This window comes from Manis javanica, chromosome X (genome assembly GCF_040802235.1).
Source record: "Manis javanica isolate MJ-LG chromosome X, MJ_LKY, whole genome shotgun sequence".
In the NCBI taxonomy this organism is placed as follows: Eukaryota; Metazoa; Chordata; class Mammalia; order Pholidota; family Manidae; genus Manis; species Manis javanica.
Window position 1 is genome coordinate 37,740,415 of NC_133174.1, and position 13,129 is coordinate 37,753,543.

Consider the following 13,129-nt stretch of genomic DNA (forward strand, 5'->3'; position numbering starts at 1 on the left):
TAAAATGTTAGACTTTGAAGGCAATGAAGAGTCCAGGGATACTTGTTTTGGAGGGTTTTTTATTTTGTTGGGGCAAGGGGAAGATGAGATGTAGAGGGTATGTGGCAACTAAACTGTGTTGGCAAACTAGCTGGTGGGAGTAATTTATAAAATGGGAAATGAGTAAGACAATGTAAGGATTTAACTCTTTGAAAAGGTGTGCTCTGAGACCATTTTAATGTTGTGTAGATGAACTGGCCATTGATAGATGGATAGATAGTAGGTTGATTATATATAATAAGAAGAGGGAGGTGAGAATGGATACAGAGGCATACATACATATTAGTGTATTTTAGTGTTTGAAGCTGATGGCTTCTATTTCTTAGATGTGAACTTTTAAAAAAATCCACCTTGAGGCTTTATTGACCACATTCCCACTTTTTAAAAATTCCCTTTTAAAAACTAATTATTCTTTCTATCCATTCTCTTTGTTATCTTCCTCTAAGTCCAAAATTAGAACCAGTCTTAGTAGCCCCTCCCACATGCATACTCCATCACCACCACAACCACCACTACTAGTTTGTGAAAACATTTGTTACTTTAGGCTGCTTTCTGCCTCTGTTTGGAACCAGTACAAGGTGAAAACCTCCAACCCCAGCCAAATAAATGTTTGTTTTTAGAGGGCAGATTGTAAACCATAACTTACTGGGAGTAAACATAAACCATTCAATGAGCATGTGAACAAACTACTCAGGTATATATATATGCAAATACATATACATACATACATACATATATATATGGGACATTTACTGGCTTTGTTTTCTGAAGACAGTTTTTAAATTAGTGTCCTGAGTTGTCGTTTTTGTGTGAAATTTTCTGAGCATGGAGTTCCTTGGGGAAAACTGCTTTTACTTTTGCAGTTGAAAATGGTAGAACCTGTTCTGTGTACATCTTAGACTGGATTTTCTTCCATTATTTGTCATTCTGATCCCATGTGCTTCCTGTCTTAAAAGAATTCTTAAAATTTCTGATCTGCAGATGGTATATTTGGCTATCATTACTATTACAGATTTATTCATTAACAAATATATTTTCTCTCATTTCAGTTGAATTTGAAGTAGAAAGAAAAGCTTTGTAAATTTTTTTTTTTTCTTTTCAGTCAGTCTTGGTTGGTAATATGTATGAAGATTAAAAAAAATTCCTCTCACTTGATTTGGTCGTTTTGCTTCTAGGAATTTATCCTTATAAAGCAATCGGCTAGAGGATTGTGGGAGAATGGAGGCTCAGTGCCCTTGGCCTGAGTTGAGTTTTCTGGCAGGAATGTACCATACATGATGTTTAGTAAGTAGAGCCTTGAGGATCAAAGCCTGTGAAAGGTGGAGGATGGACCCAGGATTGGATAGAGGGAGAAGTTAAACTGTGACAATATTGGTCAACTCCTTGGGGAGCCTGGGAGTTAGAATGGCCCTTCAGAACTATCCCAAGTTAGGCTGAGGTGACCAGGCTTTTATAGTCTATCCATTCCATATTGATTGTCGGCCAGCCACTGAAGGAGTGTGACCTGGGCAGGGTAGCTCTCTGTAGCTAAGGCAGCTCACTGCTAAAGGCTGTCTGCGGGCAGGACTCCCAGTAGTCCTTCCTTGAAGTGGCATTTGAATGGTTCTTCACAGTGTCTACCATACCTCCTTTCTACCCCTAAACCCAAAGCTAACCCATAAACCTCTGCTGAACCAAATGGCTGATGAAGTTAGCAGATAGATTGCCTTAAGTCATAAAGATGGTACAGTGATTTCTCTTCTTTGGGTTGGAGAACAACCTGAGAGTCAGAGAATGCAGGGCTGGAAGACAAATACATACTTTAGTGTGAATATATGTGAGGGATCTTAGGAGCAGTTTAATTAATAGAAATTATGTATAAGTATCTATAAATAGGTGCAGCAAATTATAGGAGAGAGGATAGTCACTAAGTTAGTTTCTTAGAAAATCAAGTAGCAAGTAACCTCAAAGTACACAGCAGAATTATAAAAAGATAGAAATTATGAGGTAGACACTTGGGGGATAGGGAGTAGAAATTCCATAAGTAAAAAAGTTAGTTGAAGGAGGTACAATAATTAATGATTCTGGATATTAATATGAAAACCTTGAAACTTTTAAAAAATAGTTTCTTCATGGTTCTTGGTGAGTTGGAAGTTTTCCCAGAAATTCTAGCCAGTGATAGAGTTTTCTCCCTTTCTTCTTTCAAGTAGTTGGTCATTTGTTGCATTGTCTGTCACTTTTGGGCAAAACAGGTTTTGGTTGTTTTAGTTCTTCAGCAGTTACAAATGGGTAGGGCAAGTTACATGCCAAGAATTGCTAATATGAAGAAGTCTTAAGTCAGAGTTGGTGAGCTTTTTATTTTTTGTTTTTTTTTTTTTTTTTTTTTTTTTTTTTTTTTTTTTTTTGTTTTTTTTTTTTTTTTTTTTTTTTTTTTTTTTTTTTTTTTTTTTTTTTTTTTTTTTTTTGTTTTTTTTTTTTTTTTTTTTTTTTTTTTTTATTTTTTTTTTTTTTTTTTTTTTTTTTTTTTTTTTTTTTTTTTTTTTTTTTTTTTTTTTTTTTTTTTTTCTTTCTTTTTTTTTTTTTTTTTTTTTTTTTTTTTTTTTTTTTTTTTTTTTTTTTTTTTTTTTTTTTTTTTTTTTTTTTTTTTTTTTTTCTTTTTTTTTTTTTTTTTTTTTTTTTTTTTTTTTTTTTTTTTTTTTCTTTTCTTTCTTTTTTTTTTTTTTTTTTTTTTTTTTTTTTTTTTTTTTTTTTTTTTTTTTTTTTTTTTTTTTTTTTTTTTTTTTTTTTTTTTTTTTTTTTTTTTTTTTTTTTTTTTTTTTTTTTTTTTTTTTTTTTTTTTTATTTTTTCTTTTTTTTTATTTTTTTCCATAATTTATTTCTTTTTTTTTTTATTTTTTTTTATTTTTTTTTTTTTTTTCTTTTTTTTTTTCTTTTTTTTTTTTTCTTCCTTTTTTTTTTTTTTTTTTTTTTTTTTTTTTTTTTTTTTTTTTTTTTTTTTTTTTTTTTTTTTTTTTTTTTTTTTTTTTTTTTTTCTTTTTTTTTTTTTTTTTTTTTTTTTTTTTTTTTTTTTTTTTTTTTTTTTTTTTTTTTTTTTTTTTTTTTTTTTCTTTTTTTCTTTCTTTGTCTTTCTCTCTTTCTTGGGTGGAATGACAGTACTCTATCCAAGGGTATATATAGTATAAGAACATAAAGTTCATGTTTTCCAGGAGTAGATCTTGAGCTTGTATTCTCCAAAAATTACCATTTTTTTGATCCTTGGCATGGCCCACTTCTGTTGTTGTGACTATTCGAACCAAAGGTTCTGATTCTTTTAAGAATTTGCTCTTTGTCTAAAATTTCTTTCAGATAGTCATTGGGAATTTAGTTTGCATGTGTATATGTCTGCTATGCAATACAAATTGACTGTCGTTTGAAATAGTTAAATAGTAATATGAAAATAAAATAGTAAATATAGAAAAATAGAAAAAGATAGTAAAATGAAATAAGAATACTGACACATGCAGGCATATGATATCCATAGAATGAATATTCTATATCTCTCTGGAAGCTGATAGAATTAAGGTGTGATCACTCATGTTTTCATTGCATTCACAGTCATTATACCCTGTTTCTCCATATAACTGCATTTAAATGTGTTGTGTTTTTTGAACTGTGATATTGAAAAAAAAACACCAGTGCTTCCACTGTCTCCCATTGCAATTTGTGAATCACCAGTTTTGTTCAGTCTACTCATGGCCTAGAATTACAAAATGCAATTGAGGAATATCCAAGGAAGCAAGATAATGGCCATAACATAGGTTGTCAGAAGCCCATGTCCATGCAACAAGCAAAAGTTGTAGTAGCTTCAAGAACTAGAGAGATGGTGGCAGAATACAACGAAGACACCTACCTACTTGGTGTCTCTTGCAGTAAGCCAAATGTGAGATACTAAAGACTTGCGGGGTACATTATTTTAATAATGACAGAGAAGTAGTAAATCTGAGATTTCAGTAGATGGATTAATTTGACTTGAAGACCTCAGTGAAGAAGCAGATGTGGCAGTATAGGGTTAAATTTTTTTCTTTGTTTTCCCAACTTCATGTCTGCTTGTCTCTAACCTTAAATCTTCTAACCTGTGAAGATGGCGGACATGGGAACAAAGTTGTTTTGTGGTGAATGTTGTCCAGAGGGTATTTCAAATGTTAATAAGTAATAATGCTACATAAAAGGGAAAGATGTGTTTTAGGCAATCATAGATTTGAGAAGACAGAAAGGTGCTAGAGAGCTGGGTACATCAGTCATTTATATACAACGAAAGTTAATATAAGCTCTCTGAGATACCATTTATCCGAGGGTATAAATGAAATTCTTCAGTCTAGCCTTAGATTAAACAAAACAAAGAAGTCTGTTGACCTAATAACCTGAGGCAACCACAACTGTTCTGGCTTAAAGATGACCCTCAGTGCAACTGACAGATTTATTTGTTCTTCTTTCCTTTCCTTCCCTTTCATACCCATAGACTCATCCAGTAGCAGCTAACCTGCTGTCTATAGTGTTACATGTCCAGCTAGAGATGAAAAGGGAAACACCAAGTTCTCCCTGGAGTTAGCACATAGTCTAATACAGGAGTGTAGATTGAATTTTAAATCCTTTCTTCCTTGCATTTCAGTTGCATCTAACTGAAGAAGGCTCACCTTTTCTGGCAAGGCTGTCACCCTTAACCTTCATTGTATTTCTTTTCATTCCTGTGCTGTCCGTATGGCTTTGTCATCAGGCACATCCACTTTCTCTTGTTTTGACAATCTTAACTCAGAGCCATAGTATTTCCAAGAATACAGAGTGTCTCTTTAGTCTCTGTCACCTACTAAATCTTTATCCTAACCCTCTTTGCTCCCTCACTCTTATTTCTCTAGCTCTCTCCTTACTTAATTCCAAATGAACTATAATATGGCTTTCTCTTTTTATTCTTCAGTTACATACTCTTATTGAAAGACTTTTTAGGCTGCTTGTGACCTGTAAGGAAATAACTTGGATTAAATGGCTTTGTGTCACAGTCCCTCAGGAAGTGGTGAGGTCAGGGTTAGTACGCAGGTTTACCTGAAGTTGCTTCTTTCCTACTATATCCTGTTGCCTTCTTGGTTGGCCTCATTTGATAATGTTGACCATCCCCTAATTTTAACACAAGAAGTGCACTTAATTTAACAAAAATTTTACACAAAAAAATATGTTCGTTCTTTAAAGAAAAACATTGGAAGACATAACCATAAAAGGTAAACAGCCTGAGAGCAGGAGCCGTATGTTTGTTCACACCTGTATTACACTGTGTCCAGCTTAATGCTAGCCACTTAAACTTAAGAAATATTGTGTTGACACATTAATGACCCATTGGTATTTTATCAACTAGAAGCACATCTTTTAGAAAACTTTTCAATACAACTGTTTATAGATCTATTACAATAAATTTTCAGTATTTAATAATTCTGCAACTTTCTTTAACTCAGTGTATCATACTAATTTCTCCATCTCAAAAACACACTTTGTAACATTTCAGTTTCCTGCATAGTATTCTGTCATATAGGTAGACCAATTCCCTTTTGGACATGTAGATGATTCCTTCCTGCCTTCCCTCCCTCCCTTCTCCTTCCTTCCAACATAATCACAGTATTTTTCTTTCCTTGTAGTTAAAATATGCGCAGGTCCATGCTTTTATTTTTAGGAGGAATGTCTTGATGTAGTAGGCTTTCCTGAGTGAAAGGGTATGTATATATTAAAACTATACAGATAGTATTAAATTATGCTGTGAAAGTTTTAAATTACAGTACTAGTAGAATGATAAAACTGCCCAGTTCCTTGAGTTTTTGCTACTATTGGCTATTTGCCATATCACTATTGAGTATTGCCATTTTTATTACTTAATTTCATCCTTTTAGTATATGAAAAAATATATAGCCCAGTAAATAAAGTTAAGGACAGATGACTATGTTAGCACCCTTTCCTAACTGTATAGGAGATTCTTTTATCCTTGAGAGTTGCCTTGTTTAATTCCTCTCTTCCTATTTTCATTAGGTAAAGGGCAAAATAAAAGAATATGTGTGAGAAAGATGATAGAGTCCATAAGTTGTTACAGTAGTTAAATTTAACTTGCTTTTCTTTTTTTTCTTCTTTTGCATTATTTTTTTCAGACTCAGCTCCTTTGTTTACTACTTCACCAGTTTTCAATAATCTTTAAAAATCTAAAAAGACTAAATGGACTTATTTTAAAACAAAATAAAACCCCAAGTTAACAAAAAAAGATAATTCAAAGGCTACCCATAAATAAAGCTGGTTCCAAGGATTAAACAGATACAGGATTTGGAAATTGGTTCATAGACAGTTCATAATATATTTGGCCACACCATTCTTGGTTAAGTGGCAAAATAAGACAACAGTCTTGCCTGAGTTAATGTTAAAAAGATTTCTTGGTGGGATGAGCATGGACTTCTTGAGCCAATCAAGAAGTCAGGGATTGCAAGGTGCAGTTTAAGTGATTGGGGAAGGAAGAGCCAGTTAGACATATGCTGTAATCATTGTGAAACAGGCTTTAAGCATCATCATAAGGATGTCCAAAAAAGTGATTTCCTTCATTCTGGATTAGGACTTTAGACAAATCTAGTTACAGTGGAATAGGAGTTTTTTTTTTTTTTTTCATGGATAGGATAGGTAACTGAGTTAAAGATTAGAAGTAAAGACTGTGCTTTGGTTAAAAGGACTTCACTAGAGACTCTCGTAATGGGTACATATATAGTCTAGAGTTTTAATGATTTATTTGGATTAGGAAACAAAATATGTAAAGATCTTTCCTAAAATAGAATGCCTAGGTCTAATGGGGTAAAGTATAGTTGTTGAAAAATGTGTACATAAGTGGAAAGATAACAAATGCTCATGAAAGAAATGTCTTATTTACAAATCTGTGCTTGCAATTTGGAGCATTTACTTTTGTGAATTTGAATTTGAGAGTTCATACTTGTCGGTTCACCATATTTTAGTATGTACACTATGTTCTCCCAACTGATAACACATAGGCTTCTTGTATTTCAGTTTCAGTTACTTTGGAGAACATTATACTACCTCTTTAAGGGCTCCTCCAGTTCTAAAAAGGGAATTTTATGAAGTCATGTTATATATATATATATATAAATTATTCAGGTTATTGGAAACATACCCTTCAAATGTACTGAAATTCCATTAACACCATTGAAAACACAATCCATGTTTAGAACAGTGACTGCACAAAATTGTCAGGGGCCCTTGCTTCTGTTGGTTAGGATGTTTTTAGGCACAAATAATTAAGGATATGATTCCAGCTTAAACAATAAAGAGATTTGTTGCCTTACATAATTGGAAGTTCTTAGGTGTGTTGTGTGTGAGGCATAGTTTAAAATCTAGAGATATCCAGGTAAGTTCTGTCTGCTTGCTCTACTACCTTCTATGGGCTTCATCCTAAGAATAGTTCCTCTTGTGGTGGCAGCTGGTGATAAATGCTTCCTTCTTCACATCCAGCAGTAGAGAGAGAACACTTTTGCCATGACTGTCATCTATAAATCAGTGGTGATTTCTGGACAAAATCTTGTTTGATTATTCTGTTCCAGCTAGTTTGATAAGTTGGTTTGCCTCTCTTCTTAGAAGACCATTAATCAATGACCTTTATGAGCTAGCTGTACTCATGTGTGAAAAACTAGAAAATGGAGGGTGGCTTGAAATCAACTTTTTACCCAAAGTGGAAAAATTACAGTTTTAATGTGCTTCCAAAATGATAGATTGGTTGGTGTCATCTTTATGCAAAAAAGATGAACATTATCCAAGTAAGTTACTTGATCAAATAATGTGGTGATGTTTTTGAATGATGCTTCTTTCTCTAATTTGAACATAGAAAATTCTCTAACTGGTTTCATATGTATTTTGCTGTTTACTGATAAACAATATGAAGACATTGCATAAGAGTTTCAGAAAATGTTAATTTCCATTTCCCCCCACATTTTTACCAGTATAAAATTTTATTACACTTGAGAATCTTAGTTGAAATCTAACATTCTTTTTTTATGAGGTGTAATTGACATAGAACATTATAGTAGTTTCAGGTATATAGCATAATGATCCAATATTTATATTTATTTCAAAATAATCACAGTAAGTCTAGTTAACATCTGTCACCATACATAATTATAAAATTATTTTTCTTGTGATGAGAACTTTTAAAGTTTACTCTCAGCAACTTTTAAATATGCAGGACAGTGTTGTTATTAACTGTAGTCACCATGCTGTACATTATATTCTATAGCATTTATTGCACATCAGCTTCTTTTAAAAGTCTCTCTACCAATTCTAATATGCACATAAAAGTTTTAGTTTACCTCCTCCTTACTTAGTTTTTAGATTGACAAAAACTATTAATTTTTTCCAGAGCCTTTTATACCTTGAGATAGATTTAAGGGTATGGGATGTCCTATTTTGGAATTGAGTTTGGAGTAAGGTAATTGTGGGCTTGACATTTTGTTGATTGGATGAAAGGAAACAACTCAAAAGAAAAAGTTCTTTGCTCTTTGTGCCTTGAGCTCTTAGTCATTCTTGGAAGTGAGTTCCCTTGTGAGAACAAGTAAGACTATCACATTCTGAAGTAGCTTTGGAAAATCTTAATCGTTTGATCAGATTTGGTCTCTAAGGAAGGTCAAGTTGATTTAAGAGATAGCCTAGATTCTGTTCAAGTGCAGATCTGAGGTGTGATAATGATATTGAACTTCTTTCTGTGTATTTGACATTTATTATTGTGTCTATGAGCAGGGAGGCCCCAGAATTCTAAATTTCATGATATTAAATGTCACTGTCTACTGGGAGGTGGGTATGGTGGGAATCTTGCTGTAGTGTTTCTTAAAACTTGTATTATTGATTTTGAAATGGGGACATAATTGTGACTCATACTCTATTTTCCCTCTTTAAGCATTATCTGCATACCAGAGGTACTACAGTTTACAATCTGACTACTGGAAGGTAAGTGCAAACTGCATGCCTGTTCCCTATTTGATTTTGGGGAGATTATTGCTTGTTATACCGGAAATGAAATGTGCCCTTGCTTTTCTCCTTTGTTTTGTTAATTACCTAAAAATATTACTTCTAAGGAAAAGGGATAGGAAAAAGAAAAATTTTCTTTGTATTGTCTAGCATGAACCATCTTGTATTTTATTAAGAGTTTGATTACTCTGACAGAATTTATTGGCCAAAGGTGATCCAAAGTGTGAAAATTTAAAAGCAATCAAAACCAATTGACAACAAAATGATATTTTGGTTTTCTTGGCTTACATTGGTACCTGGGAATAAAAGAAGGCTGAAGATGAAGATGGGTGTCTGAGGCTGAAAATGGAAGGCGTTAATAGGAAAGTTAAAATAGAAATCTTTCTTGCTGTAGTCTGTAATTGGAGCTCTGAAGACAACTGAAACTAACCATTTTTTAAAAGGCTTACCTAAATGAAGAACTGTGCATAACAATGAATTGTCTGTTTTCATAGTTTTAAGCAATGCATAGTTACCTGGGCATCATTACCAATTACCTTTCACATCATGTTTACTTTTAAGTATAAGTTAATTGACCAGTGTGGTTTCTTTATGTGAACTGCCATTTCAGATTTTTAGGTGGATTTTACTTTTCTGTCATCTAGGTGTCTTTCTTTTTGATTTATAGAAGTAATATATTCTGGATTTTTAAAAATGTGAGAATATCTTCTCTGTAGTCTGTGGCTTAGCTTTTTTTTTTAAAGATTATTGAAGTATAATTTACATACTATAAAATTCAACCTCATTAACTATGCAATTCAGTGACTTTTAATAAATTTCCAGGGTGTGCAACCATAACCACAGTCCTATTTTACAATATGTCCGTCTCCCCATAATGAAACCTCATGCTCAACCACTGGGCAAGTGCTGATCTACTTTCTGTCTCTATGTATTTGTATTTTCTGGATATTTCTTATAAATGGAATCATATAATATGTGGTAGTTTGTGACTGACTTTTTTCACTTAGCATATGTTGATCCGTTTGTAGCATATATTAATACTCTATTCCTTTATATTGTCTAACAGTATTCCATTATATAGATATACCACATTTTATTTATCCATCTATCAGTTGATGGGCATTTTAGTTCTTTCTACTTTTTGGCTGTGGTGCTGCTATGAACATTTGTACACGTTTTTGTGCAGATGTGTATTTTCAGTTCTCTTGGGAAGATGGCCAGAAATGGAATTTCTGGGTTATAAAGTAAGTCTATGTTAAACATTTTGAGAAACAGTCAAAACTTTTTTCCAAAGTGGCTTGTAAGTCCAGGGAGTGGATTATCCTGGGGCAAAATACCTCTAAACACTGAAATCAGTCAAAGGGAGAAATAAAGTTTAAAACCCATTTATTGCTTACAAACTGCATGCAGTCTAGGGCTGTCTTTCTCCTCTACTCCTGAAGAAGCAAGCAAGCAAGCAAGCAAGCAAGCAAGCCAGTCCCTCCCTTTAAACTGTCAGGTTCAGACACACCCTCGGTTGCCCAGGTAATCCCATTGATATGGAGATGCACTTCTCTCCACCCCTGATGATATGCAAATGCACTAAAGCATTTTGAAAATGTTACAATTTTACCCACAGGCCACTCCTCCAGAAATATCGCCTTACAATCTACTTGGTCCCCTTCTTCCGCAATGTCCCTGGGTGAGAAAACTGGAGCATTGTGACCAGACTGACATAACAATACCAGCAGCATAAAATCATGACAGTCCTCAAGCCAGAGGATTCAGCGAGGTTCAGAGTCTTATGCACATTAAGTCCATAGCTCGTCCACTCCATAGGCAGGCAATAGCTGAGGGTTGAGAGCAGTCATCATGTGGCAGCTGCAGCCATGGGATGAATGCATTCAGGCCACTAGGACTGTAGGAGAAAATAACCTTAAGGGCAGTAAGATACATGTTTTAATGATACCAGCATAGGCAAATCTTGTCTATCAGGTAGGATACATGCAAGAGAGTGGTCTTGTGATAAAACAGTGGCAGGAATGGGATCTTGTCCTGGTCTAGTATACCAGATTTTCACCCCTCTCCCTGTGGTAGTTACAGATGGGTCAATATATAGGGCTACGGGTGGTACATGCACTGACTATAAAGATAAAACAAAACTTCCCCACAAGATGCTCTTACCTCCTGGATGTTTTGGGTACACTACTGTGACCTTTGGGGGCCATTCAGCTGTTACTCCAGGAATAAACAGGAGGCCAGTTTCCAGGCCTTTCACCCAAGGTGCCAGAAGGGCCAGCCACTGCTGGTCCATGTGTTGAAATGTCCAGGGCCGGGTCCATTCAACAGTGTCTCTAGGGCTTTAATGCAATAGGGGCTGGCAGCAGGATATTGCTCTGCTAGCCTTATCCTGGCTTCAATAACTCTAATTTGGTGTGGATGTACAATTGTATAGGAGAGGCTGCAAGGTGTGTGAGCATATCCACAGGGCTCAAAGCTCCTTTATGTGGCTTCTCATTCAAACGCTGCAGCACTGTCCATAGGTGAACTGACCAACCCCGTAGACTATTGGTGTCCCACTTCAGGCCAGAATTCAACAAACCATTGTACCTCTCTATCCTGCCTGCCCCAGTAGGATTATATGGTATGTGAAAATCCACTTTATTCCTAATTTCTGCACCCATTCTTGTAATGCATGTCCAATAAACTGGGTGCCTTGATTGCTTTCAATCACCTGCGGCCAGCCATAGACTGCAAAGAGACACTCCAGGCCTCTCTTGGTGGTTTGCTGATCTGCACGACATGCAGGGAAAGCAACTAATAGTCCAGTAGCTGTCTACACACATATCATGGCATACTGATACCTCCTGATATGGGCAGAGGCCCAATATAGTCTATTTACTACCTGACAAAGGGGTATTGGCCCCCTTACTATTGTCCCATGTTGCTGTGGGACTCGGTGTAAGTCCCTCTTAGAGCACACAAGGCACTTGTTCTGGGCTCTGCTGACTTCTTCAAAGGTCAATGTCAAGACCCACAGAAGGGCTATAGTCCACATTGTCTTTTGCCCTGCATGCAACAAATGCTGGTGTAGCCATTGGGCCACATCAGAGGCAGGCTTACCTTCTAGTCTGCGCACCTGGGCCACCGTGTCTGCTTCATCATTCCCTGGGGATGCCAAAGGCAAATGGCCAGTCACATGATGCACAGTAACAGTCTTAGTCTGACCAGAGGCCCATAGGTCTTGCCACAACTCTTGCCTCCAAAGGGGCTGGTGACCAACCATCCAGTTGGCATGATACTATGTCGGTAGCCACAGCGTCAATCCCTGATAGACGGCCCAGCTGTCAGTACAGACAACTATGGAGGAAGGTTTCTGGGTGATCACGAGCCATACTGCCCGCAACTTAGCCAATTGACTGCTCTTCCCCTCTCCATTCTCCATCCATATTGTCTCAGTCTTAGGATGGAAAGCCACAGCCCTCCACTTCGGGGGCTGCCCACTACTGGAGCCGTCTGTGTACCAAGCATCTTCAGGTATAGGGGCTTTTCCTTCCTGATAAGGAGTCTCAGCTACCAAGGGCTGAAAAGCAAGTTCTTCCTGCTTTCTACTGGTATAGGTTACTGGCCCCAATAAGTCTTGGAGTTCTCCACCTAAGGGGCTAATAGAGAGGGCAGTGTGCTGCTGTAAATATGTGCCCCATTTGGCCAGTGTAGGTGTCTGTGCCACTAGACCCCATGGCCTTTGGGTCTAGTCTCGCACTCACCCCGTGATGGGATAGGTGGTTATTATCTTGGTCAGAGCTGTTCTAGCAATGAGCTCCATAGCCAGCAAGGCAATGGTACACAGCAGCCAGTTGCTTCTCTGACAAGGTGTACTGGGCCTCTGCTCCTTTCCATAGTTGTCACCAGAATCTAATAGGTTGGCTTGTCTGTTCAAGCTGTTGCCAAAGACCCCATCCATAACCATCTTTGGTTACATAAACATCTAGTTTATAGGGCCTCAATGAGTCCATTACATTCAAGGCCTGTATGGCCTTGACTTCCCACTTGGCAACAGTAAAAGCAGCTACACATGTCTTATCCCAGTTCCACCTGATGCCCTTTC

General features: G+C 35.8%; 1 protein-coding gene across 14 annotated transcripts in view; it reads left to right on the forward strand.

Annotated features, from left to right (window-relative positions):
* Positions 1 to 13,129, forward strand: part of KDM6A (lysine demethylase 6A) — a 258,308-nt gene that overhangs the window by 106,001 nt on the left and 139,178 nt on the right. For all 14 annotated transcript variants that reach the window (XM_073227682.1, XM_073227683.1, XM_073227685.1 and 11 more), the window contains one exon: positions 8,972 to 9,021. In XM_073227682.1, coding sequence (XP_073083783.1) covers positions 8,972 to 9,021 — 50 coding nt within the window. The remainder of the gene's footprint in view (positions 1 to 8,971; positions 9,022 to 13,129) is intronic.